Source organism: Lissotriton vulgaris, chromosome 11 (assembly GCF_964263255.1).
Source record: "Lissotriton vulgaris chromosome 11, aLisVul1.2, whole genome shotgun sequence".
Taxonomy (NCBI): Eukaryota; Metazoa; Chordata; class Amphibia; order Caudata; family Salamandridae; genus Lissotriton; species Lissotriton vulgaris.
The window spans coordinates 145868038-145894451 of NC_141699.1; the positions used below are offsets into that span (position 1 = coordinate 145868038).

General features: G+C 46.9%; 1 protein-coding gene across 13 annotated transcripts in view; it reads left to right on the forward strand.

Annotated features, from left to right (window-relative positions):
- The window catches only part of CLIP1 (CAP-Gly domain containing linker protein 1), an 804228-nt gene that overhangs the window by 418144 nt on the left and 359670 nt on the right, over nt 1–26414 (forward strand). For all 13 annotated transcript variants that reach the window (XM_086942960.1, XM_086942953.1, XM_086942958.1 and 10 more), the window contains 2 exons: nt 25568–25730; nt 25854–26069. In XM_086942960.1, the coding sequence (XP_086799086.1) occupies nt 25568–25730; nt 25854–26069 (379 nt within the window). The remainder of the gene's footprint in view (nt 1–25567; nt 25731–25853; nt 26070–26414) is intronic.

Consider the following 26414-nt stretch of genomic DNA (forward strand, 5'->3'; position numbering starts at 1 on the left):
GTGACACCATTAAACGAACTGACAAGTAAGAAAATGCCAAAAAAGGTTCAGTGGACAGCGAGCTGTCAAAAAGCATTCGATGACCTAAAGCAGGCCATGTGCACGGCGCCTATCCTCAAGAGTCCGGACTACTCCAAACCATTCATTGTCCAAACAGATGCTTCTGAGTTGGGTGTGGGAGCTGTTCTTTCTCAACTGAATTTTGATGGTCAAGACCAGCCCATTGCTTTTATAAGCAGAAGGCTGACCCCTAGAGAGAAGAATTGGTCAGCTATTGAGAGGGAGGCCTTTGCTGTGGTTTGGGCCCTGAAGAAGCTGAGGCCATACTTGTTTGGTACTCACTTCAAGATTCAGACCGACCATAAGCCCCTCTTGTGGCTAAATCAGATGAAGGGTGAAAACCCCAAACTGCTTAGGTGGTCCATTTCCCTACAGGGGATGGACTTTACAGTGGAACATCGACCTGGTACTGATCATGGCAATGCCGATGGGCTCTCCAGATATTTCCACTTAGAACAAGAAGACTCACCTGGTCAAGGTTAGCTTATTGTTCCGACGTTTGGGGGGGGGGGTCATGTAGGAGAGTAGGGTCTGCAATCCCATGATCACCCAGATTTTTTGCTTTTGTTTCACTGGTTTACGACTTTCTCTGGCTGTGGGCCTGCTAATCAGACCCACAGCCTGGCTGTTCTCTTTCTAAATTACGATATGTACCCTAGGTGCATTTACCAATTGGTACTGGGCCACCTTATCAGACCCCGTAACGCAGGGCATAGGTGTACCCAGGGCCGCCAGGGGCTGAAGCATGTATTATGCCTCCCCTGGCTGGCCTCCTAAATTTGACACAACTGGCTGCACGACAGCTGGGGCGAAGCCGTGTAACCACCCTTCGCTTTAGGTATAGTAGCTCTATATCTAACCATACAATGGACACCCGAGTTCCTATCAGTCACTCCTATGGCAGGCCTTAACCATCCTGAAGGCAGAGTGCGTGGGCTCGTGTGAGCTCGGCTCAGGCCCGAGCCGAGCCCGGTTGCAGTTTGCGGAATCAAGACCCAATGGCTGTTCCATGATAACGCGTACCATAACGGTAACTCCGGTGTCGCGTTATCCAGGCATGTCGAGTAAGGTGTCATACGAATCGGGGTGCTGCCCTCTCACCAATTCTGGCGATGAGGTTAGCATCCCACCCCTCTAGAGGGACACAACATGCACGTAACCGTGAACCCCGGTTAAAGTTAACTGAAGCCTCAGCTCCACAAAATGGATGCTGCCACCACAGACACGAGTCTGACCTCCTGCTGCTGGGAGTCCTTCCAGCGAGGAGCGCTTGGACAAAGGGTTTCCCGTCGAGGGCGGTGTTCGCACCGTCCCAGACAGGGTTTGTGTATTCTGGGTAGGTAGGGCTTTTGCGTGAAGGTGACTGCGGAGTGGCACCCCGGTGCTCACTACGCATCTGCCGGTTAGAACCAGTTCCAGGGGCGACAGCCCTGGCCTGGGGAAAGTCCGGCAGGGGAGAGGGGTGTAACTGCCCCCTTCCTGGTCCCACCCTTAGGGCAGGACCTAGTCATGTACCCACCCCTTTCTTTAGAATAAAGACCGGAGCGGGGACCCTTCCAAATTAGATCATCTTTGATTCAAGAACTACTTTCTACGAAAGGACATTCAAGACTCTTCTCAAGATTTCTCCCTTGTGACTAAGGAGTAGTCACCCTGCATCAGCGGGCACCAACTAAGAACTCTGCGGTTTGCTGTAAGTCCTTCCTCAAGGAATCCGACGGCCCAGCTCGACGAGAACCGGCTTCCCTGGCACCTCTGACCTCTACCCACAACATCAGCTCAGCTGTGATCTGTGGGTGCGACGAGACCTCGAGGGACCGGCCATCATCAGAACCTGCACGCTCTTAAAAACCAGCACGACCATCGAGGTAACTCTCTGGTGAGTGCTCTGGGGTCCGAGAAGCCCCGACCCTGAGCCGCTCCAGCACCGAAGTGCAGTCTCCCAGCATCTCCACGATCTGCGTGGGGCCCTTCTGCTCGCTGCTCAGCACGTTGTCTGGTCACTAGCCGCTGGCTCGTGTCCTTCTGTGACGACATCCGAGAATCAACACTGCTGGTCTGGTTGCTCCAGACTGGCCCTTGCTTCCATCTTTGCGAGAAGCACCCCGGACCCTCCTGGTCCACTCAAGACGCCCTCTTAGGCCCACCACGTGGCCCTGAGAACTGCCAAGGCTTGTTGCCCCATCCTGGGCCCAGCGACGCCGACAGCATCATCCTTCGTGGGACAGCTCGCACCTCCGCCGTGGTCGCCGACAACGCCTCCTGGTCCGTGAGACTGCAGAGCCTAGCGTCGCCCACTCACCTGGTCGAGGTGACGGCCAACCGGTGCCTTCCTGGTACCCTCTGACTACTGGCTAGTAGTACGAACTTGGTCCCCTCTGCTTTCAGGTTTCTTCAATCTCCGATCCAGGCTTGGATCTCTACGAACTATTCAGCACTGGTCGCCGGCCAGCAACTCCTTTCTTCCGGCTCCTGGCTCGTCAGCGAAGACCCCGACGCCTGTAAGACTTGTGCAGCCGCAGCCCTCGTGGCTAGGTAACTCGGCATTTCGGTGCCTGCATAGCCTCCTTACTCTAGGGTCCCGAGTCCCTCGCTTCCGACTTGCCTTATCGGGTCCGCCCGAGACCTTAATCTTTCCGTGTCCTCGGACACTTGTTTCTAATTGTGCACTTGAAGTATTTGCTAAAGAGATTTGGTTTGTGCTTAGTACCCTGTCCTCATAAAGAGTACCGGGCTGTTGTGATTCTTAATAAATATACTGTTTATTTTCATAACACTTGTGTGGTGTCCTTTCACTGGGTGTTCAAGGGGTACATGTGTGGTAAACAGCTGGCTTAACACGCCCTCTCGAGTCTTTAGCCTTAGACTGCTCGTATCCACGCTACTAGGATAGCTGGTCTATAGGTTGACTTACAACCAAACACCATAAGGGTCGTTGGAACGATACATAGCGGTCGCTAGAATAGCGAACGTTGCATATCGGGCCAACTTCTCACATACCTGAACAAGCAGGGCGGAACTCGGTCGCGTCCTCTCTCTCTGGAGGCACAAGCCATATGGCACTGGCTGCTCGCCCGGAACCTCACAGTAGTAGCGGTGCATCTCCCAGGAGAGCTAAATATCAAGGCCGACGCACTCAGCAGGCACTTCGAAGATCAGCCAGACTGGGTGCTGCATGACGAGGTGGTGGCAGACCTCTTCCATCGCTGGGGTCGTCCAGAAATAGATCTGTTCGCGGATGACGAAAACTCAAAATGCCACGCCTTCGCGTCCAGATTTCACCGTCCAGGGACAAGGGGGAATGCCCTTTTGATGGACTGGTCAGGGACATTTGCTTACGCATTCCCTCCTCTGCCCCTGATTCCGAAGGTGGTTTCCAAACTCATCAGATCCAGCATGACCATGATCCTGGTATCCCCGGACTGGCCTCGGCAGTGGTGGTACCCGGACCTTCTACAGCTGTCGGGGCTTCCACCCAGGAGACTGCCCTGCAGGCCGGACCTGCTGACCAAGATGGGGGGGGAGAATTCTTCATCCCAACCTTCCCTCACTGCACTTAACAGCATGGCTCCTGAGGTCCTACAATACGGACATTTAAATTTGCCACCTGATTGTATGCACATTTTAAAGGAACTGAAACGACCCTCCACAAGAACGTCTTATGCATTTAAGTGAAAGAGGTTTTTTCTTTGGTGCAGAGAACGTCACTTTGATCCCTCATCAGCACAGGAGGATGCGATTCTGCCTTACCTGCTTTACCTAGCAAGATCTGGTCTTAAATATGCTTCGATCAGGGTGCACCTCTCGGCCATTATGGCTTATAGGAAGTCTCCTACTCAGCCCTCCTTCTTCAGATGGAGGTGGTCAAGGACTTCTTACAGGGGTTGAAGAAAGTGTACCCCCCTGTTAGAAACCCTTCTCCTCCGTGGGAATTAAACCATGTGTTGTCTAAGTTGATGGCCCCCCCCTTTAAACCCACCCACAGAGCTTCCTTGCAACACCTTTCATGGAAGGCCGCTTTTCTAGTTGCAATTACATCAGCGCGCAGAGTAAGTGAGATACAATCCCTGTGTACAAAAGAACCCTACACTGTTTTCCATCACAACAGAGTAGTCTTAAGGGCACATCCATCATTAGGTTTTGCCTGGCGAAAAGATGCGCTCTGCGCATCTTTTTCGCGCAGGCGAAAACCTATTGAGATATATACGGGAGACAGGAACGGCCTCCGTCTTTCATTGGCTAGCTCCATAAATGGAGGCTAGCCATTGGAAGACGGGCCTGTCCGTCAATGCCGGACCAGATTCGGGGGCGTTCCCGAGAATTTTTGGCTTTTGGCTACGTCACGCGACGTCAGCCAAAAGCCGGGAACGCCCCCGAATCTGGTCCGGCATTGCCGGCACCTGCCTTCCTGCTCCTGTTAGCTAATTGGTTGAGCTGCGTGGACGTCACTGCTGGTCCGCGAGGGAGCCCACTCCTCGGGAAACTTCGCCGCCCGCCTGCCTGAGCTAGAGACGGGCCGCCGCGCTGCCCGCGGTGACCCGGAAGTGACTAGCCGGCCGGCCAATCCTAGCGCGGCCGGCCAAAGTGCCCACCCCCCCCCGCAGCCCGGGGGAAGAAGGAAGACGGCAAGAAGTATGGCGGCCCACGCGGGGCTCCCGTGGCCTGGAGGGAGCCCCGGGAGAAGCGGAGGACGTTGCCGGTCTCCCATGCCGAAGAGGGAGACCGGAGAAGTACCCAAGAGATTGCCGCCGTCGACGTTGCCGGTCTCCCATGCCAAAGAGGGAGACCGGAGAAGTGCCTAAGAGATTGCCGCCGTCGCAAGGTGCAGGTGAGTCGATTTGTTTCATTTGGGGCTGGGGAGGCTCCCTCCCGCTACCCGTGGCAGCAGTGGGTGTGGGGGGCACGCAGGAGTGTTGAGGTACGCCCCTGTGGGTGTGGTGAGGCAAGGAGGAGAGTTGAGGTACGCCCCTGTAGCGGTGGGCGGGCCCAGCACTGTCACCCAGGCTCGGCTCCCTTGCTCTGTATTGCTCGCGGCGCGGTCCCTGCTGGAGCTGCTCACAGTCACACACCCCCTGCAGTGGAGCCGGGACTCGGACGGAGGCAGCACTGAGGCCATGGCGGACAAGGACCCAGAACAACCCAAGGCCCGCAGGGCGAACGAAGACGTGGGCCACTTCGAGGGTAAGAGGGGGCGCGGGAGATCGGAGAGCTGGAGAGGGGGCCTGGCTGGGGAGGTGTGTGACTGGGGGAGAGGGCAGGGGAAGGGGTGTGTTGTGGAGACGCGCAGTTGGGGTGGTGTGTGGAGCAGGGTTCAGAGGAGGAAAGAGGGTCTGAAGTGGGGAAGATGTTCTGTGGGATCCCCACGGGAGATAAGGACTGGGAAAGGGGCGGGTGATATTTGCACCAGGGCCCAGGGGGCGAAAACGATCAGTAGTTGGTAGGGTTTGCAGGGGGAATGTGTGGGATACTCTTGGAGACGAGTCCTGACAGGGCACGAGTCGGGGGGTACACATGGGTGGACAGCGAGAGAGTGAGAGGTCTCGCACTATAATGGTTACTTTTAACAAATTGTGTGTTTTCAGTGCTTGTGGACGCATAAAGGGGCAGCTGTGTTCAGGTATCACAAAGGTGCCAGGTGCCATGTGATGAGTCTGCAATTTACCATTTATTTACCTGATGGTGGTCTTTCCTTTACGTAATGGACAGGGTTAAAGTTGTATGGGATTTTTTTGATTTTTAGCTCTGGGTATTTGTAATACTTTGTTCTGTCTACATCTAAGTACTTGACCGGATAGGGGAGAGTGTAGAAGGTGTGTGTGGGTGTGTGTGTAGAGGGGTCATGAGGGGGGGGAATATTTATTTACTGTGTGTGTTTTAATTATTAAAACATCGCAATCTATAGAAATGTAATTAAAAACGTAAATGGGTTCCCAGTGTGAGGTGGAAAATAGATTAAATGGACTGTTTTACCGCTTTTGAAAAAGATTGTGACCCTGCCCTGTGGAACGGAACATACACATGTAAACCTTATAGGGAAACGTCATGAATAGCGGAATAAAGGTGTGGGACGGACTCCCAACAGCAGACTTTTAGCTGAGTAGGACGCAGCTTCCGGTTAATGTCAGTCTGTCATTTATGGTTCGTGGGGTCAACAGGCTAGAGTAGAAAGGTCTACTGCATATACTAGTGAATACAGTCATCTATATACAGAAAAAATGAGTTACATTTAGAGGGGTCGGAGTGGGACACAGTGTGTGGATCGAATACTTGATGGATGGATGGATGTATGCATGATGCATGGATGTATGGGTGGATGCATGGATAGGTTGTTGGTTGGTGGATTGCATAAATTGTTGAGGGATTGGCTGTATATATGCATCTATCCATCCACCCATCCATGCATCTATCCATACACCCATCCATGCATGCACCCACCAACTCATCAATGCAAGCATTACAACAAGAGCATGCAGCTCTCCTTCGTCTCTCCTCGCCCCCCCTTCCCTGAGCCCGCATCTCTCCTTCGCCCCCCCTCGTCCCCCTTCCCTGTGCCCTGCCCTGCTATTGTAAATGACAATGCCATTTATTTATGTTAAAAAAAACATAAATAAAAAAAATGTCAAGAGCAATGCCAATAGCTCTAACTTTAACAAAGGCAAAACCATTGCATTGTAAATGCTTGTTTTTACCTAAGGTTGTCTCTGATTTTCATATAAATCAGTCTATTTCTTTTCCTTCTTTTTTTCCAAACCCTACGACCCCGGCTGAGCGGTCGCTGCACTCTTTAGATCTCAAAAGAGTCCTTAAATTTTATTTGGAAAAGACCAAAGAGAGTAGGAAGACGGACCAATTGTTTATCAACTATGGTCCACTGAGAACGGGCTTTCTAGCTGCCAAGAGATCCATCTCCAGATGGATCGTCTCCTGTATTAAATTGGCTTATCAGCTTGCAGGCAAGCCCTTACTTTTGTCACCTAAAGCATACTCTACTAGGGGGAAGGCGGCCACAGTAGCTTTCCTGCATGATGTCCCTATGTCAGAGATTTGCAAGGCTGCAACCTGGAGATCAGTTCATACCTTTACAAGGCATTACTGTCTAGAATCTGATTCCAGGGCTGATATTCAAGTAGGACAAGCCTCTTTGAGGAATCTATTTGGGTAGCCTGCGGCCTGTACGAGCTTAGTTGTTTCTAGGCTTAGTATTGTTATTACTGTATTGTTACTCCTTTGCCCGCAGGGAGATAAGGTGAGGCTCACTATTCTATTCTAATGCTTATGACTATTGATGAGGATCCCCTGGAAGAGAAGGGTTAGTTACTTACCTGTAATCCTAGTTCTCTTCCAGGGGTATCCTCATCAAAGTCATAAGCAACCCTCCCACCTCCCTGGGCAAAGGATCTTTATTAATTTGGAGATATTGTTAACCTATTTGTTTCTATGGTTTTTCAGTCTCCGAAAAGAACAACTGACCCAACTGTCACCCATGAGGCATGATGGGATACTGGGGGTCATGAGTGCCTTAAAGGCACGGTGTCAGTTTTTTGTAGCATGCAGCTACAGGTTAGCTTTTCAGTCTTTTTAGACTGTGTGTTTGCAATGCAGCCTGGGAGCTTTCTATGCTTTCAGGATATAATAGGAATTTCTACTGCTTTTTCAGCATTAAAACAGTTTCAAAACAATCTTTGGTGTTGTTTTTCATGTTTCTAATGCAAAATTAGCTAAACAGAAACGAATGGTGAGGAACAGCACCATCCAGAATAGTGTCAGGTACCATGGCACCAAAGCCATGGAAGGAAAGAACAAAGCACAGCTACTGCAAGCAAGCCTGCAAACAAATACAACAGCCTCCCTGGGGGCAGAAGGCATGTGAAAAAGCGCAAGGCTAATGCATATGTTTCATGTATGGTGGAAATTCTTTACAGCATAATCCAGCTCTATTGTGAATTTGGCTGCAATTGCTTGTTTTTATATATATATGTATGTATATATGTGGGGCACATATAATATAGTGTTTCCGGGGTCCCACGCATGGGCGGGAATATTCTAATGCTTATGACTTTGATGAGGATACCCCTGGAAGAGAACTAGGATTACAGGTAAGTAACTAATCCATCTATAATATTTTGAGGTTCAGATCATAGAAATTGCATTGGTGGGGTTCCCAAGTTTCTATAGCGATTCAGTGGGGATCCACAGCAGTCAAAAGGTTAAGAACCTGTGGTTTAGATAATTTTGCAACTGATAGAGACACCTAGCCGCAGATTCCTTACCTTAGCATTACCCAGACTGGATCCAGAAGATTTTTCATTGAGCAATACCCTTGCGTTGCCAGTAGGTGGCATTGGGCTGCTCTGCGTGAAGTCATCAGCATTGTTTCCGCTGTTGTGTCGTCCTTGTCACTTATATAGATACCACCTCAGCTCTGACGTCGATTATTTTCTTTCTGTGCTAGCTGGGGCAAATCCGTGAATATAGCTACCTTCTGTCAGTTTTTAGACTTTTTTCGATGTTTTGTCGACAATATTTTGGTGTGTAGGTTTTTTCAACATGTCAAAGAAGAGTTCTGGATTCAAACTGCGCGTCGCGTGCCATGTCAGTGACGGATTTGCACTTGATTTGCATTTGATGCCTGGAGCATGACCATGACTCGAAGTTGTGCTGCGACTCTCAGGCAATGGCTCTGAAGGCTTTGAGGGAGCGATTTCTTAAGCTGCTTACAGCCCGGCGATCATCACCGCGTCGTTCTCCCCAGAGGTCTCGTTCTCGGTCCTGGACAAGAGGAAGGTCTGGGCACCGCTCCAGGAGTCTTGTCCTCGACCTCCCACTCTGTCAGGTAAGAAACACAAGAAGTGCTTCACCTTCTCCATGTCCGTCAGCCGGCGTGACAGAGTATTCTCGGCGCATTAGGCCTTGTTCTCCAGAACCCGCGCCTGGGTCGGCTCTGCTCTTCCCTGTCTTCCTGGGAGCCGGAACAACCGCTGCCCAGCTCAAAGAGTTCTATGTTGCCATGTGCCTCATATTTAGATGACCAGACCCTCCCTGCACGACTTCGGGCGCTGAAGGCTCTGAGGGGGTTCCATCTAGTTACACGCCGGCTGCTCTGATCCTGGCACCGATGCCCCCCAATGGATCCGGCGGTGGATCTGGACCGATGCCGGTAGCGCCTCTGCGACGTTCGTCAGTCCCGTTGCTGAGACTCCAGATGCCACAGCCACCTCCACCCCCTTCCGTGGCACTAGCCTCACCCCCATTCTTATTCCCTATGACCCGTAGCTGATTCCAGCGCCAACAGCAATCTTTTGTCCAAGTCTGTTCCTCAGCCTTGTTTTGAAGAGCTAGGAATGGAAGAAGATTGGTAGTGGTCCCTGGACCTTTACAAGACCAGCCTGAACACGTACTGGACTGGTATGAGGAATTGGGCCTGGCCTGTGAGCTGGATACCTTTCCAGATTGTGGCCTGCTTTCTCCCCCTGCTGTGGCTACAGAAGAGGGATCTTTATATGCTATGGTGGTGAGAAGGCACATGATCAAAGCACAGAGGAATGAAGAATTAAATTCCACCCTGTGAAATAAGGAATAATCCCCTTTCGGAAATAAACTTGATTCTAATGAAAACAAATTGTTCTTCCCTCTGTACTCCTAGATACCTCATAATGACATTTAAAAAAAGTCCAGGATCATTAATTTAGCTAGCTGAATAGCATTGGTCGTATCACTTTCTCCCTCCTGAGGCAGAAGCCGGGAGGTCTCCCTCTGTCACTTTGTCGTTTTTAGCATTTATTCTGCATTCTTCATTTGCACTTCGTGTGATATGTGGTGCTTGATTAAAAAGCGCCAGAGATTTTAGCTTTTACTTCGTTTGTTTTTTAACAGTGTGTGACGGGTAGCGCCTGAATAATATGCGCTAGAGTTTCAAACACTTAAAAGAATTTGTCAGCGCTCCTAAGCGCTTTGTGTGCCTTCCCCACTTCCCTGCCTCCGGACCGCCCTCGGCCGAGTATCGAAGCCGAGGGCTGGGATTCCGGTTAGAGGCGGCCATATTGGGTGTGGGCCAGGCGGGTGACGCGCTCTAGCAGCGCTTTAAAAAGAACGGTCACGGCTCCGCGCAGCGGACGCGTACTGCGGACGCGCCGGATCTGCGCCGGAGTCGTGCCAGAGTCCTGCCCGTCTGCGCCCGTCAGCGTCCCGGAGGCGATTCGGAGCGGCGGGTGGGGTTGGTTCTACGGGAATACTCTCTCCTGTCGCCATCATGGTTTGTTATACGTCACTGGAGCTCCGGTCTCTGCAAAAGACTTCCTGCGCCTGTTATAAAGTTTTCCCCGGTCGATATAGGGGTAAGAGGAAATGTCCGGGTTGTGGTTGGTTTGCGGGCAGTGCCCCGGCCACTATATCATTCAGGGAAGTGGACAGTGTGAAGCATCTCTGCCTCCTCTTAAACACCAGATCAGTTCGCAGACATGCTCAGGAGATCTTTGATCTCCTTGCCACTGAAAAGCCGTTATGCCTGATGCTGACAGAGACATGGTTAGGAGAGTCGTCTAATCTCGACATCGCCACAGCAATCCCCCCAGAATACAACATCTTCAGGCAAGATAGATCGGAAGGGAGGGGTGGGGGTGTGGCACTTGTGGTGAATAATTCCGTCGCGTGCTCTATTATTCCGATGGATGCCATCACAGGGTCTGAATCCCTTGCCTTCTCTATAACATTGGCGCCTCAACAATCCTTTAAAGGGCTTCTAGTCTATAGGCCCCCGGGTCCGGCCGGATCCTTCTTTGATGAGCTCCAGTCGGCAATGTCGACGTTGGTCCTGAGAGCGGAGCCCTGTGTATTGGCCGGGGATTTTAATTTCCATATGGATGAGGGATCGGACCCTGACACAATCAAATTGATGGAAATCACGGCCCCCCTCGGCCTTGTCCCCTACCTCTCTGGACCAACACATGATAAAGGCCATACCCTGGCTCAGGTCTTTTCCACGTCCCCCATAGAGGTGACAGCACTTTTGCCGGTGCTCTGGTCAGATCATCGGCTGGCTAATTTTTATGTGCCGGACACAAAGAAACCATTGTGCACTGCTCTCAGGGAGCAGGGACTAGCACTTAGGGCTTATCACCGGGTGACTCCAGAGATGCGGGTTCAGGCATCTCTGGACCATCCCTGCCCTTTTACGGGTGATCTGGATAGGGATTTAGAGTCTCTGCAGACGTGGCTGACGGATAGGCTGAATGATCTAGCCCCTGTGATGGCCCCCCGATCAACATCTAAACGGGTTTCTGCCCCTTGGTTCACTGAAGCGCTGTCGATCTCTCGAAGGCAGTGCAAGGTGGCTGAAAGGGCTTGGCGCTCACAGTACGATTCCGCTGCCAGGCTTGCCTATAGGACAACGGTTAAAGCTTACCACCGGGATATCCTCCTGGAGAAAAAAAGCTATTTTTCTAGGAGGATTGAGGCTGCATCTAATTCTTGTAAGGAGATTTTCACGATTGTTAGGGAATTTACAGCCCCACGATCTAAATTGACTCAGGCCGCCCCTTCCGAGTCATGGGTCTCTGCTCTTGCCAACTTTTTCACTACCAAGAAAAAGTTGATCCAAGAGTCTTTTCCTTTGAGGGTGGCCGAAGTTTCTCCCAGCCTCGAGGATGGTCCAGCTCCATCGGCCCCTTCGGGTCCAGTCTTGGCAGACTTTCCGTCATTTTCAGTCTCCTCGTCATTAGCACTTATGGCCAATCTTAAATCTGGGTCGCCTCTTGACCCATGCCCGGCCAAATTTCTGGCGAAAATGGCGGCAGTCGTAAATCCGTTGGCAAACCCGCTTCTTAATCTTTCCTTGAGTCGGGGGGTGGTCCCGCAGGCTTGGAAGCAGGCGATGGTTATTCCCCTCCTCAAGAAGCCTGGCCTTGACCCTGAGGCTCTGGCCAACTATAGGCCCATCTCTCTCCTCCCTGCACTGGCTAAGATCTTGGAGAAGCATGTGCATATCGTGCTTTCCAATTTTTTGGAATCCCACGATCTGCTACACTCCTCTCAATCCGGTTTCCGCCCCAATTTAAGCACCGAGACGGCGCTTTTGGAGGTGTTCGAAGCCATCAAAGAGGCGCTGGACTCGGGAGGCAAAGCGATGCTTGTTATGCTCCATTTGTCGGCGGCCTTTGACACCGTCCCCCATGAGGGTCTCCTCGCCATACTTCATGAGATCGGTCTGAGGGGGACGGTGCTCAGCTGGTTCAGATCGTTTTGGCTGGCCGTCGACAAACGGTTTGGGCCTCACCTAGCTCTGCCGTGATGCCGCCTTGTGGAGTCGGAGTCCCACAGGGCTCCGTGCTGAGCCCGACTCTTTTCAACATCTTTATGACCCCTCTGGCGGGACTGGTGGAGTCTTTTGGGGCCCAGATCGTATCTTATGCCGACGACACCCAGCTCCTCTTTACATGCGGGAAAGGAGAAGATTTTGATGGGGAGAGTATCCGTGAGTGCCTTGGGGCTGTTTTTAAATGGTTCCAGCTTAACAGCCTCAAGTGCAACTCAGATAAATCTGAGGTACTCTTCTTCGGCTGCATATGTGACCCAGACTGGCATGAATGGTGGCCTGCTAATATGTTTCCTCCAGCGCGCTCGTCCCAGCTAGCAAAGAATTTGGGAATCAAGATTGATAATGGGCTGACGCTAAGATCTCAGATCCTTGCTCTCACAGGAACTTGTTTCGGCCTCCTCAGGATGCTCCGGAAGTTTCTCCCTCTGCTCTCAGAAGATCATAGGAAGACTACGGTGCAGGCCTTAATTGGTTCAAGATTGGACTACTCCTACGTTTTATACCTTGGCCTGCCGGAGTATCTCCTGCAACGTCTGCAGGTGGTCCAGAACACGGCCGCGCGGGCCATTTTTGGCCTTCACAGGCGAGCTAGAGCCTCTGGCCTTTTGCAGTCATTCCACTGGCTGCCTATCCGGAAGCGGATAGTGTTTAAGGCCTTGACCTTGGCTCACAAGGCTCTTTATGCCTCGGGAGCTAAATATCTCCAAAGGAGGCTTGCCTTTTACCATCCGGCCCGATCTCTGAGATCTGAATCATTGTTCCTTGCTGTGCTTCCTCGAGTAAAAAAGACCCGCATTGGAGGTCGCTCTTTTAGGTTGCGGGCACCACAGCTTTGGAATACTTTGCCTTTGGCATTACGCAGCACATCTAATTTACTGACTTTTAGGAAGGGCCTCAAAACATGGCTCTTTGCCCTTTAGTGCGCTCTTTTTTTCTATTGCTGGGCCTGTTTTTATTCTTACTGCTCTGTTTCTATTTCACTGTGTTGTGTTTTGTCTGTTTCTGGCTGTCAATAAAAGCGCCGGGACACTCCTTGGAGTAGCTGTGCGCTATAAAAGACTGATTTAACATAACATAACATAACATAACTGTAACAATATCGATGGCAAAAATATAGAACTACAAAAATATCGAGTAAAAAATATAGAATGCCAAAAAATCGACTTACTATCTCCAAACAGATAAGTACAAAAATATTGAATCAAAAATATCGTTGTAAAAAATATAGACAGTCAAAATATCACATTTTTTAAATAGTTAAAAGTAATTTAAAATTAATGAAATAATAAAAATAACTAACTTAAACATACTTAAAATACTTAAATAACATTACAATTAATAAATAATTAATATAAATAAAAATATTTATATATATATATATATATTTTTTTTTTCTTGCACAAAAAAGTCTTAAACACGCTCACAGGGCAAGAACGAGGCGAACACCGGTATACAGGAAGTGCTGTTTAATCCACAACGCGTTTCGCCGTGAAGACAGCTTGATCACGTGGAAATATGTTAGAAAGACATTGGTTATATCTATTCAGATCATAGACATGAAAACAGGACTTGTAAACAACATAAAAGAAACTGAATATAAACCTTGTATCTATACGTAAAATGAAGCGTATGACTGTTTAAATACATGAGGTCACATAATCTAGGTACATTGTATATACTAGACACCACAAATCTAATTAATCATATTGTTGTTGTTGTTTGCATAATTCATAAGACATTACAATGAATGTATGAAATAAAACGGAAACATCCTTGTGTGTGCATAGACTCAAAAAACAATCCTCCAGAGTCAGGCTGGTGTTAATTTAACCAACAGTACGCAACCAGCGTGTTTCACCACTCTCAACCTGTGATCTCGGGGTGAGCCTCAACTCCACCCCTGCTAACGCGTAATGCGTAACGAATGGCAAAATACCCAGGCTGTATAAGGACAGAGTATCCCTAACCGTCCCCACGTGTGGGTATTGAAAACAAGGATAATGGCAAGTGCCCGAGTAAAACCGAGTCCGGGTTGGCAAAGGAAGGCACACTTTGTGTGGTGCATGTAAAATCTCAAGACAACATGGTGATGTGTCAATGTACAGAAGTGCAGTATTCGCAAGTGCTCGAATACATCATAACAGTAATTTACCGTCCTTCAACTTTCAGTCTTTCAAACATGGAAGTGCCCATGTGGTAAGGAGACAGAGAAGGGGAGAGGTCCCGTGAGGTGAAGTGCTGGTGAAGTGGGCCCCCTCTCTTGCTCCTGAAACAAATAAATAGAAGGTTAAAAACACGTAGTTGGTGGCATAACGCCATTCCTATGATGTTCAACATAGGACTTAAACAATCATAAGGTATGAAGAAAACGAAGATTGCAGGTTAAACATTGCATATACATATACACTATGTCAAAAAACAATGATCTTAAATCTGTTAATCTTTTAGATATACGGCTAATTCTTCATCCTGGTTGAGGCCTCCCGGAACCTTACTTTGGAAATCTATGATTAATCTCGACTCCCTCTGACGCAGTTTCAGAACCCTATTGCCCCCCCCTCGGATTCTCGGGTATCTGTTCCAAAATTATGAAACTCAGGTATTTGACATTAGAGAAATGTTGTTCTCTGAAATGTCGTGCCACTGGGTATTTTGCGTCAAAATTAGTGATGGCCCTAGTATGCTCCAGAATGCGTTTTTTAGCCATACATGTTGTGCTGCCTATGTACCATTTGTTGCATGTACAAACAATTGCATAGACAACAAATGTGGAACTGCACGTGAGAAAAGACATGATTTTCTTGTTTATCCCATTATAGGTGACTTCTTTGCATGATTTGCTATTGGCACAAGCCTTGCAATGGCCACATGGAAAGAAGCCATCTAGGCCCTGTACGTTCGCCGGAGGATATGTGGTGATATCACTGCGGACTAGCAAGTCCCTAATGCTTTTCCCGTGGCTGTATGTGATGCTGGGTCTTTTGGGTAGTTCCTTGCCAATGACATTGTCGGCTTTGAGTACGTCCCAATTCTTGGTTATTATTTTCTTAATGGCTTGGGAGTCAGTACTGTAAGTGAGAATGAGTCTGGTGACATTCTCCTCTTCAGCAGTCATCCTGAAAATCTCAAATGGAGTATTCCGTTTGGGGAACTTTTGCGTGCCAAGCGCAACTGCAACAATGACAAAGCATACATGGAAGAAAGCGAGGTCATATTGAACAGATTCAAAGCCAGAGGTTACCCTAATTGGGTGCTCAAGAAAGCCAGGGAGAGAGCCAATACCATCAAAAGGGCCGATACGATCTGTGATAAACCCAACACAGATGAGGAAGAGGAGAATGTCACCAGACTCATTCTCACTTACAGTACTGACTCCCAAGCCATTAAGAAAATAATAATCAAGAATTGGGACGTACTCAACGCCGACAATGTCATTGGCAAGGAACTACCCAAAAGACCCAGCATCACATACAGACGCGGGAAAAGCATTAGGGACTTGCTAGTCAGCAGTGATATCACCACATATCCTCCGGCGAACGTACAGGGCCTAGATGGCTTCTTTCCATGTGGCCATTGCAAGGCTTGTGCCAATAGCAAATCATGCAAAGAAGTCACCTATAATGGGATAAACAAGAAAATCATGTCTTTTCTCACGTGCAGTTCCACATTTGTTGTCTATGCAATTGTTTGTACATGCAACAAATGGTACATAGGCAGCACAACATGTATGGCTAAAAAACGCATTCTGGAGCATACTAGGGCCATCACTAGTTTTGACGCAAAATACCCGGTGGCACGACATTTCAGAGAACAACATTTTTCTAATATCAAATACCTGAGTTTCATAATTTTGGAACAGATACCCAAGAATCCGAGGGGGGGCAATAGGGTTCTGAAACGGCGTCAGAGGGAGTCGAGATTTATCATAGATTTCCAAAGTAAGGTTCCGGGAGGCCTCAACCAGGATGAAGAATTAGCCGTACATCTAAAAGATTAACAGATTTAAGATCATTGTTTTTTGACATAGTGTATATGTATATGCAATGTTTAACCTGCAATCTTCGTTTTCTTCATACCTTATGATTGTTTAAGTCCTATGTTGAACATCATAGGAATGGCGTTATGCCACCAACTACGTGTTTTTAACCTTCTATTTATTTGTTTTGTTTCAGGAGCAAGAGAGGGTGCCCACTTCACCAGCACTTCACCTCATGGGACCTCTCCCCTTCTCTGTCTCCTTAACACATGGACACTTGCATGTTTGAAAGACTGAAAGTTGAAGGACGGTAAATTACTGTTATGATGTATTCGAGCACTTGCGAATACTGCACTTCTGTACATTGACACATCACCATGTTGTCTTGAGATTTTACATGCACCACACAAAGTGTGCCTTCCTTTGCCAACCCGGACTCTGTTTTACTCGGGCACTTGCCATTATCCTTGTTTTCAATACCCACACGTGGGGACGGTTAGGGATACTCTGTCCTTATACAGCCCGGGTATTTTGCCATTCGTTACGCATTACGCGTTAGCAGGGGTGGAGTTGAGGCTCACCCCGAGATCACAGGTTGAGAGTGGTGAAACACGCTGGTTGCGTACTGTTGGTTAAATTAACACCAGCCTGACTCTGGAGGATTGTTTTTTGAGTCGATGCACACACACGGATGTTTCCGTTTTATTTCATACATTCATTGTAATGTCTTATGAATTATGCAAACAACAATATGATTAAATAGATTTGTGGTGTCTAGTATATACAATGTACCTAGATTATGTGACCTCGTGTATTTAAACAGTCATTCGCTTCATTTTACGTATAGATACAAGGTTTATATTCAGTTTCTTTTATGCTGTTTAGAAGTCCTGTTTTCATGTCTATGATCTGAATAGATATAACCAATGTCTTTCTAACATATTTCCACGTGATCAAGCCGTCTTCACGGCGAAACGTGTTGTGGATTAAACAGCACTTCCTGTATACAGGTGTTCGCCTCGTTCTTGCCCTGAGAGCGTGTTTAAGACTTTTTTGTGCAAGAAAAAATAATACGTGTCGGCTTCACTCCGCCGACGTGCACGCCACCTTTCACGGGTCGCGGAGATCCAGAAGGAGTTGCCTCTCGTGTATGGATATATATATATATATATATAATGTGTATATATATAAATATTTTTATTTATATTAATTATTTATTAATTGTACAAACGAAATTACCTTGCTGGTGCATTCTGGGTCCCGTGGTTAGTATGCTGCGGGCCAAAGTCCACTTGGAGTTTACTGTGAACACACCCACCTGTGAACAAGGCGGAGTATCGCTGAAACGCGTCAGGACTAATTACTGTGTGTTTAACTGCTGCAGTGCTTATGACGAAATAAAAGTCAGCTTGTGCATCAGACGGTGTTGGGCTCCATGGCTGTTCGTGAGGTATCACTTTGGACAGGATTTCCATTCCTATTTGTTTGAGGAGCCCGCCCTGCAGGCTCGGAGCCCCCAGTAAAATGGAACTCTTTGTGGCGATTATAATGAGGGGGATGAGCCGCTTACATGCGCTGCCAGCCGCAAAAGGACTTCCAGAGGCTACATGGCAGTTCGTTGTGTAAGAAAGGGAAAGGTGAGAGGTGCCTTCCTTTCTCCTGCAACTCCGCAGCGTCAGCAATTATTTGTAACACTGCAGCATGGCGAGACATTTACCTAACACTTATTTCCATGCAACCAGCTAAAGGCAGAATGTACTGTTTAAAGGGAAGATATTACGCTATTGACAAAATGCACAAGTTCCTATGTACAAACGAAATTACCTTGCTGGTGCATTCTGGGTCCCGTGGTTAGTATGCTGCGGGCCAAAGTCCACTTGGAGTTTACTGTGAACACACCCACCTGTGAACAAGGCGGAGTATCGCTGAAACGCGTCAGGACTAATTACTGTGTGTTTAACAGCTGCAGTGCTTATGACTAAATAAAAGTCAGCTTGTGCATCAGACGGTGTTGGGCTCCATGGCTGTTCGTGAGGTATCACTTTGGACAGGATTTCCATTCCTGTTTGTTTGAGGAGCCCGCCCTGCAGGCTCGGAGCCCCCAGTAAAATGGAACTCTTTGTGGCGATTATAATGAGGGGGATGAGCCGCTTACATACGCTGCCAGCCGCAAAAGGACGTCCAGAGGCTACATGGCAGTTCGTTGTGTAAGAAAGGGAGAGGTGAGAGGTGCCTTCCTTTCGCCTGCAACTCTGCAGCGTCAGCAATTATTTGTAACACTGCAGCATGGTGAGACATTTACTTAACTTATTTCCATGCAACCAGCTAAAGGCAGAATGCACTGTTTAAAGGGAAGATATTACGCTATTGACAAAATGCACAAGTTCCTATGTACAAACGAAATTACCTTGCTGGTGCATTCTGGGTCCCGTGTTTAGTATGCTGCGGGCCAAAGTCAACTTGGAGTTTACTGTGAACAAGGCGGAGTATCGCTAAAAACGCGTCAGGACTAATTACTGTGTGTTTAACAGCTGCAGTGCTTATGACGAAATAAAAGTCAGCTTGTGCATCAGACGGTGCTGGGCTCCATGGCTGTTCGTGAGGTATCACTTTGGACAGGATTTCCATTTCTGTTTGTTTGAGGAGCCCGCCCTGCAGGCTCGGAGCCCCCAGTAAAAGGGAACTCTTTGTGGCGATTATAATGAGGTGGATGAGCTGCTCACATACGCTGCCAGCCATATATATATCTATATATATATATTTTTTTTGTTGCAATTTTTCCTGTAGCAAGCGAGAGGCACACTGCAGGGCTCTGCCCACCGGGCTTTCTTGTCTCAGCACGCTTCGCCACGCTGCAATAATTAAAATGCCCGACGCGTTTCAGGGGTTTCCCCCCTCCTCAGGGGCTGCTTCCAAAGCACCCTCGATATGTTTCACGTGTTTTCTTGACTTTTTATTCTGGCAAACCCACAGGTAGGCGTGTGTTGAGTACACCGGCATAACCAGCATTATGGGATTTGTAGTCATTTGTGATACATCTGTGGTTCTCCTTTTCAGTTAAGTTGAGAGTCTTGGATCCATAGTGCATTCTATTCATACCTTAAGTAGGCTGCATTCGTGCTTCAGCGCGCTGTATTAATGTGACGAGTCCTGCGCTCCTAATGCAACCAAAAGTTTGGAAGCCCGAGCTTCATCCTGCTGCTCGAGATTTTCAAATCAGCAAGCGATGGTGCTCCCTCCGCGGCCAGGCTGCCGCATAGAATTTTTTGAGCAATTATTTGCCAATTAATAAATTTATTAACAATTAAAAAATAATTAAAAATTCGATGATAAAAAAATAATTTTGAAATTGAATTACTTACAATTAAATTATTTCCCACCCTATTCCCCTATACACCCACATCCCACTACAGAAAATAAATTAATACAATTAACACAATTATCAATTAATAAATTATTTAAAATTATTTCCCCATTATATTTTAATTACCAATTAATAATTAACAATTAATTCAAAATAAATAAATTAACATATTTAATCATTTATAATTAAATAACTTCCCACCCTATTCCCCTATTAACCCACAACCCGCTGCAGAAAATAAATTACTAAAATTACATTTATCAATTAATCAATTAATTAAAATGAATTACCAATTATATTTTAATTAATTAACAATTAATTAACAATTAATTCAAAATAAATTCCAATAAATAAACATATTTAATTAATTATAATTAAATTACTTCCCACCCTATTCCCCTATAAACCCACAACCCGCTGCAGAAAATAAATTACTAAAATTAACAATTATCAATTAATTAATTAAAAATAATTACCAAATATATTTTAATTAATTACCAATTAATAATTAACAATTAATTCAAAATAAATACCAATAAATAAATTAACATATTTAATTATTTATAATTAAATTACTTCCCACCCTATTCCCCTATAAACCCACAACCTGCTACAGAATTATATTACGCAAAAATTAAATACCATAAAAAAATTAATTAATATAAATAATAAAATAATTTTACACTTTTCAAACATATAATAACATAAAAACACTTTCGATATTTTTGAAGTCTATATTCTGTCCATTCTTTATTTTTTGTAGTCTATATTCTGTCCATTCTATATTTTTGTTGTCAATATTCTGTCCATTCTATATTTTTGTTTTCTATATTCTGTCCATTTGATATGTCCATTCTATATTTTTGATTCGATATTAATGCTATCCTATTCGATATTTTTGTAGTCTATATTCTGTCCAGTCGATATTGTGTCCATTCTATATTTTTTAATCGATATTAATGCAAATCGATATTAAAAACTCGATATTTTGAGTGTATACCGCATTGGTCAAAAAATACGTATGTAGTGGAGGTATTTTTTTTTTTTCTGTCATGTTTGTTTTTAAAAAAAATGTCTAATGTGATGTAATACTTTTTTTGATTTAGAATGTTTTTGTAAATTTGTTATAACCTAGATATGACTAAGCACTTGTCTTTTTTGTGTTGAAATGAATTAATGAAAAACAAAAAACTATAAAGTAAATTGTATAAATAAAATACCTGTACAAACAAAAAGTAATGTGTTTGTCCATAAAGCGAAATTGTGAATACTTATGAAGAAAATCCTGGACCTTCAGCTCTCTTCAGTGGAAGTCAAGACTAACATCTTGACCAAGATCCTGCAGCCGGGTGTCTCCTCCTCGGAACCCCTCCTCCCATTCAATGAGGCCTTGACTGATGTCCTACTGGGAACCTGGTCCAAGCCCAGCGTAGGAGCTCCTGTGAATAGGACAATTGTCTGCCGCCATCTCCCTGCACCAGGCGACCTGAATTTCCTCAACACCCACCCTACCCCCGAGAGCTTGGTGGTCCAAGCATCTACCTCTCAAGTTGCGTTCCCTTCCGCACCCCCGGACAGTGAATCATAGAATTTTGGATAGTCAGGACAAGATAATCTTATCTTCTGCCTTCCTTGTATTGCCGTCGGTGAAGCCACGAAGCTGCGCAAGTTTAGCAACGTAACCTCTGCGCGGCCGGGGACGTGGCTTGTTCCTACTCGGTGAGTCAGGCGGCCAGAGGTCGGGTCAGTCCACCAACCCCCCCTGTCACCTCATTCTGCAAACCCACCAAATGCGGCCCTTCAAGATCATGGGTGGCCAGTTAGTGCCAGGATCAGCCATCATCTCCACCACTGGGAAACATCCCGTTGGACAGGTTGTTTCTTCAGATAGTCTGAAGGAGCTACACCCTCCCCTTCGAGACTACCCTTCCTTCCAGGCCTCCAACCGGCTGACTAAGGATCACCTAACTTTGCTGCAGGGGGAAGTCATGACTCTCTTGGCCAAGGGAGCTATTGAGAGGGTTCTGGCACAAGAAGTAGCCTGTGGTTGTTATTACCGCTAGTTTCTGGTCCCAAAGATGGAAAAGGGCCACCTGCACTCTAATCTAGATCTTCGAGCCCTCAACTGCTTCCTCAAAAAGTAAAAGTTCAAAATGCTCTCTTTGGCTCAGGTCTTGTCTGCCCTTAACCCAGAAGACTGGATGGTAGAGTTGGACTTGCAGGATGCCTATTTTCACATTCCCTTCCTGCCTGCTCATCTGCGCTACCTGCGGTTTACGGTAGGCCACAAGCACTTTCAGTTCACAGTGTTCTCCTTTGGCCTTTCCAGCGCCCCTCTGGAGTTCACCAAGGTGTGATGGCAGTGGTTGTGGCTCATCTGCGCAGATCTGGGGTGCCAGTCTTCCTATATCTCGATGATTGACTGTTGAAGGCGGGCTCACCCCAGGCTGTCGTCTCACACCTCCAGACTACAGTGCACCTCTGGCATTTGCTCGGGTTCACTATCAAAGTGCCGAAGTCACACCTGACACCCTCTCAGAGACTCACTTTCATTGGAGCTGTTCTGGACACCCCCGAGCAGCAAGTCCAGAATACAGATGTTTCAGCCTCGATCCTGGATATTGGTGAGGATGACTCTGAAGCTGCTGGGCCTCATGCATCCTGCTTGTGACACATGCCAGGGGGCATTTGCAGGCTCTCCAGTGGGACATGAATGTTCAGTGGGTGCATCCTTAGGTTAATCTCTCCGACATGGTGGCAATCTCAGAGGGAACTGTGCAGGACCTGCAGTGGTGGATGACCAACCGTGATTGAGCTACAGGTAGATCCCTCTCCCAACCAGATCACACAGAAGTCACAGCTGCCTCATTCCTGGGATGGGGCGGCTATCTGGGAGAGGTGGAGATCAGAGGGCTCTGGTCTCCGGTGGAATCCGGACTCCACATCAACTTGCTAGAGCTATTAGCGATTTGTTTGGCATTGAAAGCCTTTCTTCCTTCTATTAAGGGACAGCTGGTTCAAGTATTCACGGTCAACACTACCGCCATGTGGTACTGAAACAAACAGGGAGGTTGGGGTTGTGGACCCTTTGTCAAGAGGTCCAGTGTCTCTGGGCATGGCTAGAACAGCAGGGCATATCCTTAGTGGTTCAACACCTGGCATGGCGGACGAAGTCAGCCATCGATGCCTAGCGGATCACGAATGGCGTCACCATTGGGAGGTGGCGCAAGGTCTATTTCAGCAGCAGGGATAGCCTTGGTTAAATCTATTCGCTTCTGTCTGGAAAGTGCAAAGTCAACAGTTTTGCACATTGGAGTTGCCAAGGCGCTTTCAGTCTCGAGTGGAGCTCAGACCTCGCTTATACCTTCCTTTCTGCCCATACCACTCCTGCCCACAGTCCTCAAGAAGTTCAGGAGCGACCCGGCCCAAGTCACTCTTGTGGTTCTGGACTGGGGACGGAGAATCTTGTATCCCAAGCTTCTCCAATGAGTATCGATCAGATTGCCCCTTCTGGAGGATCTTCTGTTGCAGCAGCAGGAGGGGTGGGGGGATTCTTCACCCAAACCTGTCAACTTTATGCCTTCTTGCGTGAAGCTTGAGCGGTGGCAGTTGATAGCATTCGACCTTCCTCCCGAAGTCTGTTACGTTATTTTGGCAGCCAGGCATCCCTTTACCAAGAACTTATATGCCTGCAGGTGGAACAAATTCGTAAAATATTGTACACAAAGATCTTTCTGCTCCCCACTCTCAAGTTCTTTTCATTTTGACCCCTAGCCTAGCACGGCTCTGGGCATTCTCAAAGGGTACCTTCCGACCCGATCTGCCTTCTTGAGGCTGCCAAACCTACCCTCTGTATTTAAATCCCCTATTGTATATATATTTCTTAAGGGGCATATGTTTCCACCTGCCCCTTTCATCATGCCTATGTGGACCTTAATTTGGTTCTCACCTTCCTGATGTGTGCTCCGTTCGAACCTCTGCACAACTGCCCCCTCATGTTACTTACCATCAAAACTGTCTTTTTATTGGTAATAACTTCTTCCTGGAGAGTGAGCAAACTGAAGACTATCCTCTAAGCCTCCTTACCTGACAATCTTCCCTGATAAGTTTGTATTTCACACTAGGGCCGCTTTCATATCAAAAGTGTTAACCCCATTCCAAGTGGGGCAATCAGTCGCCTTTTCCATTTTCTACGCTCCTCCGGAATCATTTAAAGAGTAGGAGCAACTCCACCGCCTGGAACCAAAAAGAGCATGGTCATTCTACGTTGAGCACCCAAAAGAGGTCCAGGTAGATGACCAACTGTTCGTGGGGTATGTTGGATCAAAGAAAGGTTGTGCTGTGCAGAAGAGGACTATCTCACGATGGGTCGTCCCATGTATGAAAATTTGCTATGCTCTGGCTAAAAAGCAGCAGCCTGAAGCTAAGAGTTAAGGCTGCTACCATGCCATTCCAACGTGTAGTTCCAGTCCTTGACATTTGTCAGGCAGCAGCGTGGCATCCCTGCACACATTTGGCCAGCACTACTGCCTGGACAGCCAAGTTTGGTGAGCTGGCCTTTTTGGCTGCTCTGTCCTGCAGGACTGCCTGGTCTACACTTGCCCTCAATCCCTTCTCCGGGATGGTATTGCTTGGTTATCTATTTTAAGGTAAGGGATCAGCGGCTAGATGTCTCGTTCAGGTGGAGAAGTTACTTACTTACAATAACTCCTTATCTGGTAGAGACATGATCTAGCTGCAGATTTCTTACCGACCCACCCATCCTCCTCGTACTGCAGACAGGTTTCTGGTGTCAGTGTTCATCCATTTCAGGGCGCTAATTGTTCTAAACACACCGTGGCGTGGAAATTCGTGAAAAGTAACTAACGTCAGCATGCTGTGGTGGCGCCTATATAGCTGACCGCGACGTCACAACGGCGGAGACGACGACGTCACGCAGAGCAGACTGATGCCACCTACCCGCGCAAGTGTATTGTTCTATGAAAAATCTTTTGGATTCACTCTGATGCCTGTGAAATTCTACAGTAAGGAATCTGCAGCTATTTCATGTCTCTACCAGGTAAGGCATTATTAAAGGTAATTAACTTTTCCTTTAAGATGAAAGAACGTTGTATTTTTGTTTGTCCATTGTAGTCCAGCACGCGGCTAAAAGTTGAGGTCTTAGTTCAGTTGAACGGGAGCAATAGTTCATTACATGGGTCATATTTTTTAATTTAACTTACTTTACTAGTTTATTCTGATGAGCGTTATGCCTATCTTCTTTACCTGTCCTTTGCCAGACACAAATCAAGTGTTTGTACTCGACAGCTGTGTGGTAGGCCCACCAACCAGATAATTTACTCAAATTCTCATGTTGTCTGTCATTCTACTGGTAATAATTAGTCCCTCTCTATTGTGGAATTAATATAAAGAGAAGCATGATAAAATTCCACGTAGAATTGAAAAATAGAAATTGTGTGCTACAATACTGGTGAGCTTTTCCTGGCCTTAATTCCCCAATTCTACACTAGTATGATTTGGATCTTAGTTTGGGTTACACCATTTTCAGGCATTCACACTTTTGAGTTCCAGTGGAATATTCAGAGCCACCTCCGATTGCTTTCTTCTGTCCTTCTATGCATTTTAGACATTAGGTATGGGATGGACACATATAAAGGGTCAGGCATTGAATTAGAATCAGGTTGATGTCTACAACACAGTGCATCATACAGAATCATGCTTCCGAGCTATCAAGGTTTTAATTCGCCTTTCCTGAAAAATATTTTCTGCAGCAATTACTCCGGCGGTCCTCAACATAAGATGGACAGTGTTTAAGTGGGCATTAGTAAACGTTTAAATTATGAACTCTTTTCAGGTCGATTGAAGAACTACGAGGCAATCTTTCAAAGGAAACTGAGAAAGTAACTACTCTTCAGCAAAATGTTGAGCACTTGACAAATATAGAGAAGCAAATCCAGCAAGAGGTTATCGATAAGCAGTCTCATTTGAAAAAGATGCAGGACAAAATGGAAGCTCTGGTAAGAAAGGATTCATTTTTTACCCACAGCTGGTAGTTTTCGCATTGGATCCCCAGTTGTATCCTATGGCAGGTTCAAAGCCTTTTGAATTGGTGATGTGACTTTTACTGGTGTGTTTTTCAGGCAAAAGAGATACAGGAGACTCAAAATCACAGCAAAGAGCTTGAAAGTCTGCATGAAAGTCGTATTTCTGAATTGAGTACCAAGTATGAATCAACTATCAGAGATCTGAAGCACAGTATGCACGATACTGAAGAAATGCTGAAGACTGCTCAAGAGAAGAACACGGACCATGAGATACAGTTGGAAGACCTGAAGAAGCAAGCTGAACAAGCTAAAGTAAGTAATGTACTTACTGTACTTTTTGTGAAATAGTCACCAGTCTTTGAAAAGCATGACAAAAACGCTTTCTCTTCATACCGCGCTTTTCGAAGGCAAGAATGGGAGGTAGAACATTCGTGGTGGGGACCACCAAATCTTGGAATAACATCCCTCCCCATCTATGTATGATTCAGGAATTCAGAAAGGCCTTGAAAAACCTGGCTTTTTAGTTGGAATAACTAATATTGTGCTCTCCTCTACCTTGTTCACAGTCTGCTACAGCTCCGGGACATCCCATCTGGAGTAGCTGCGCGCTCTACCAATGCCATTTATTATTATTATTTGGGGATGGTGTTTTATTGT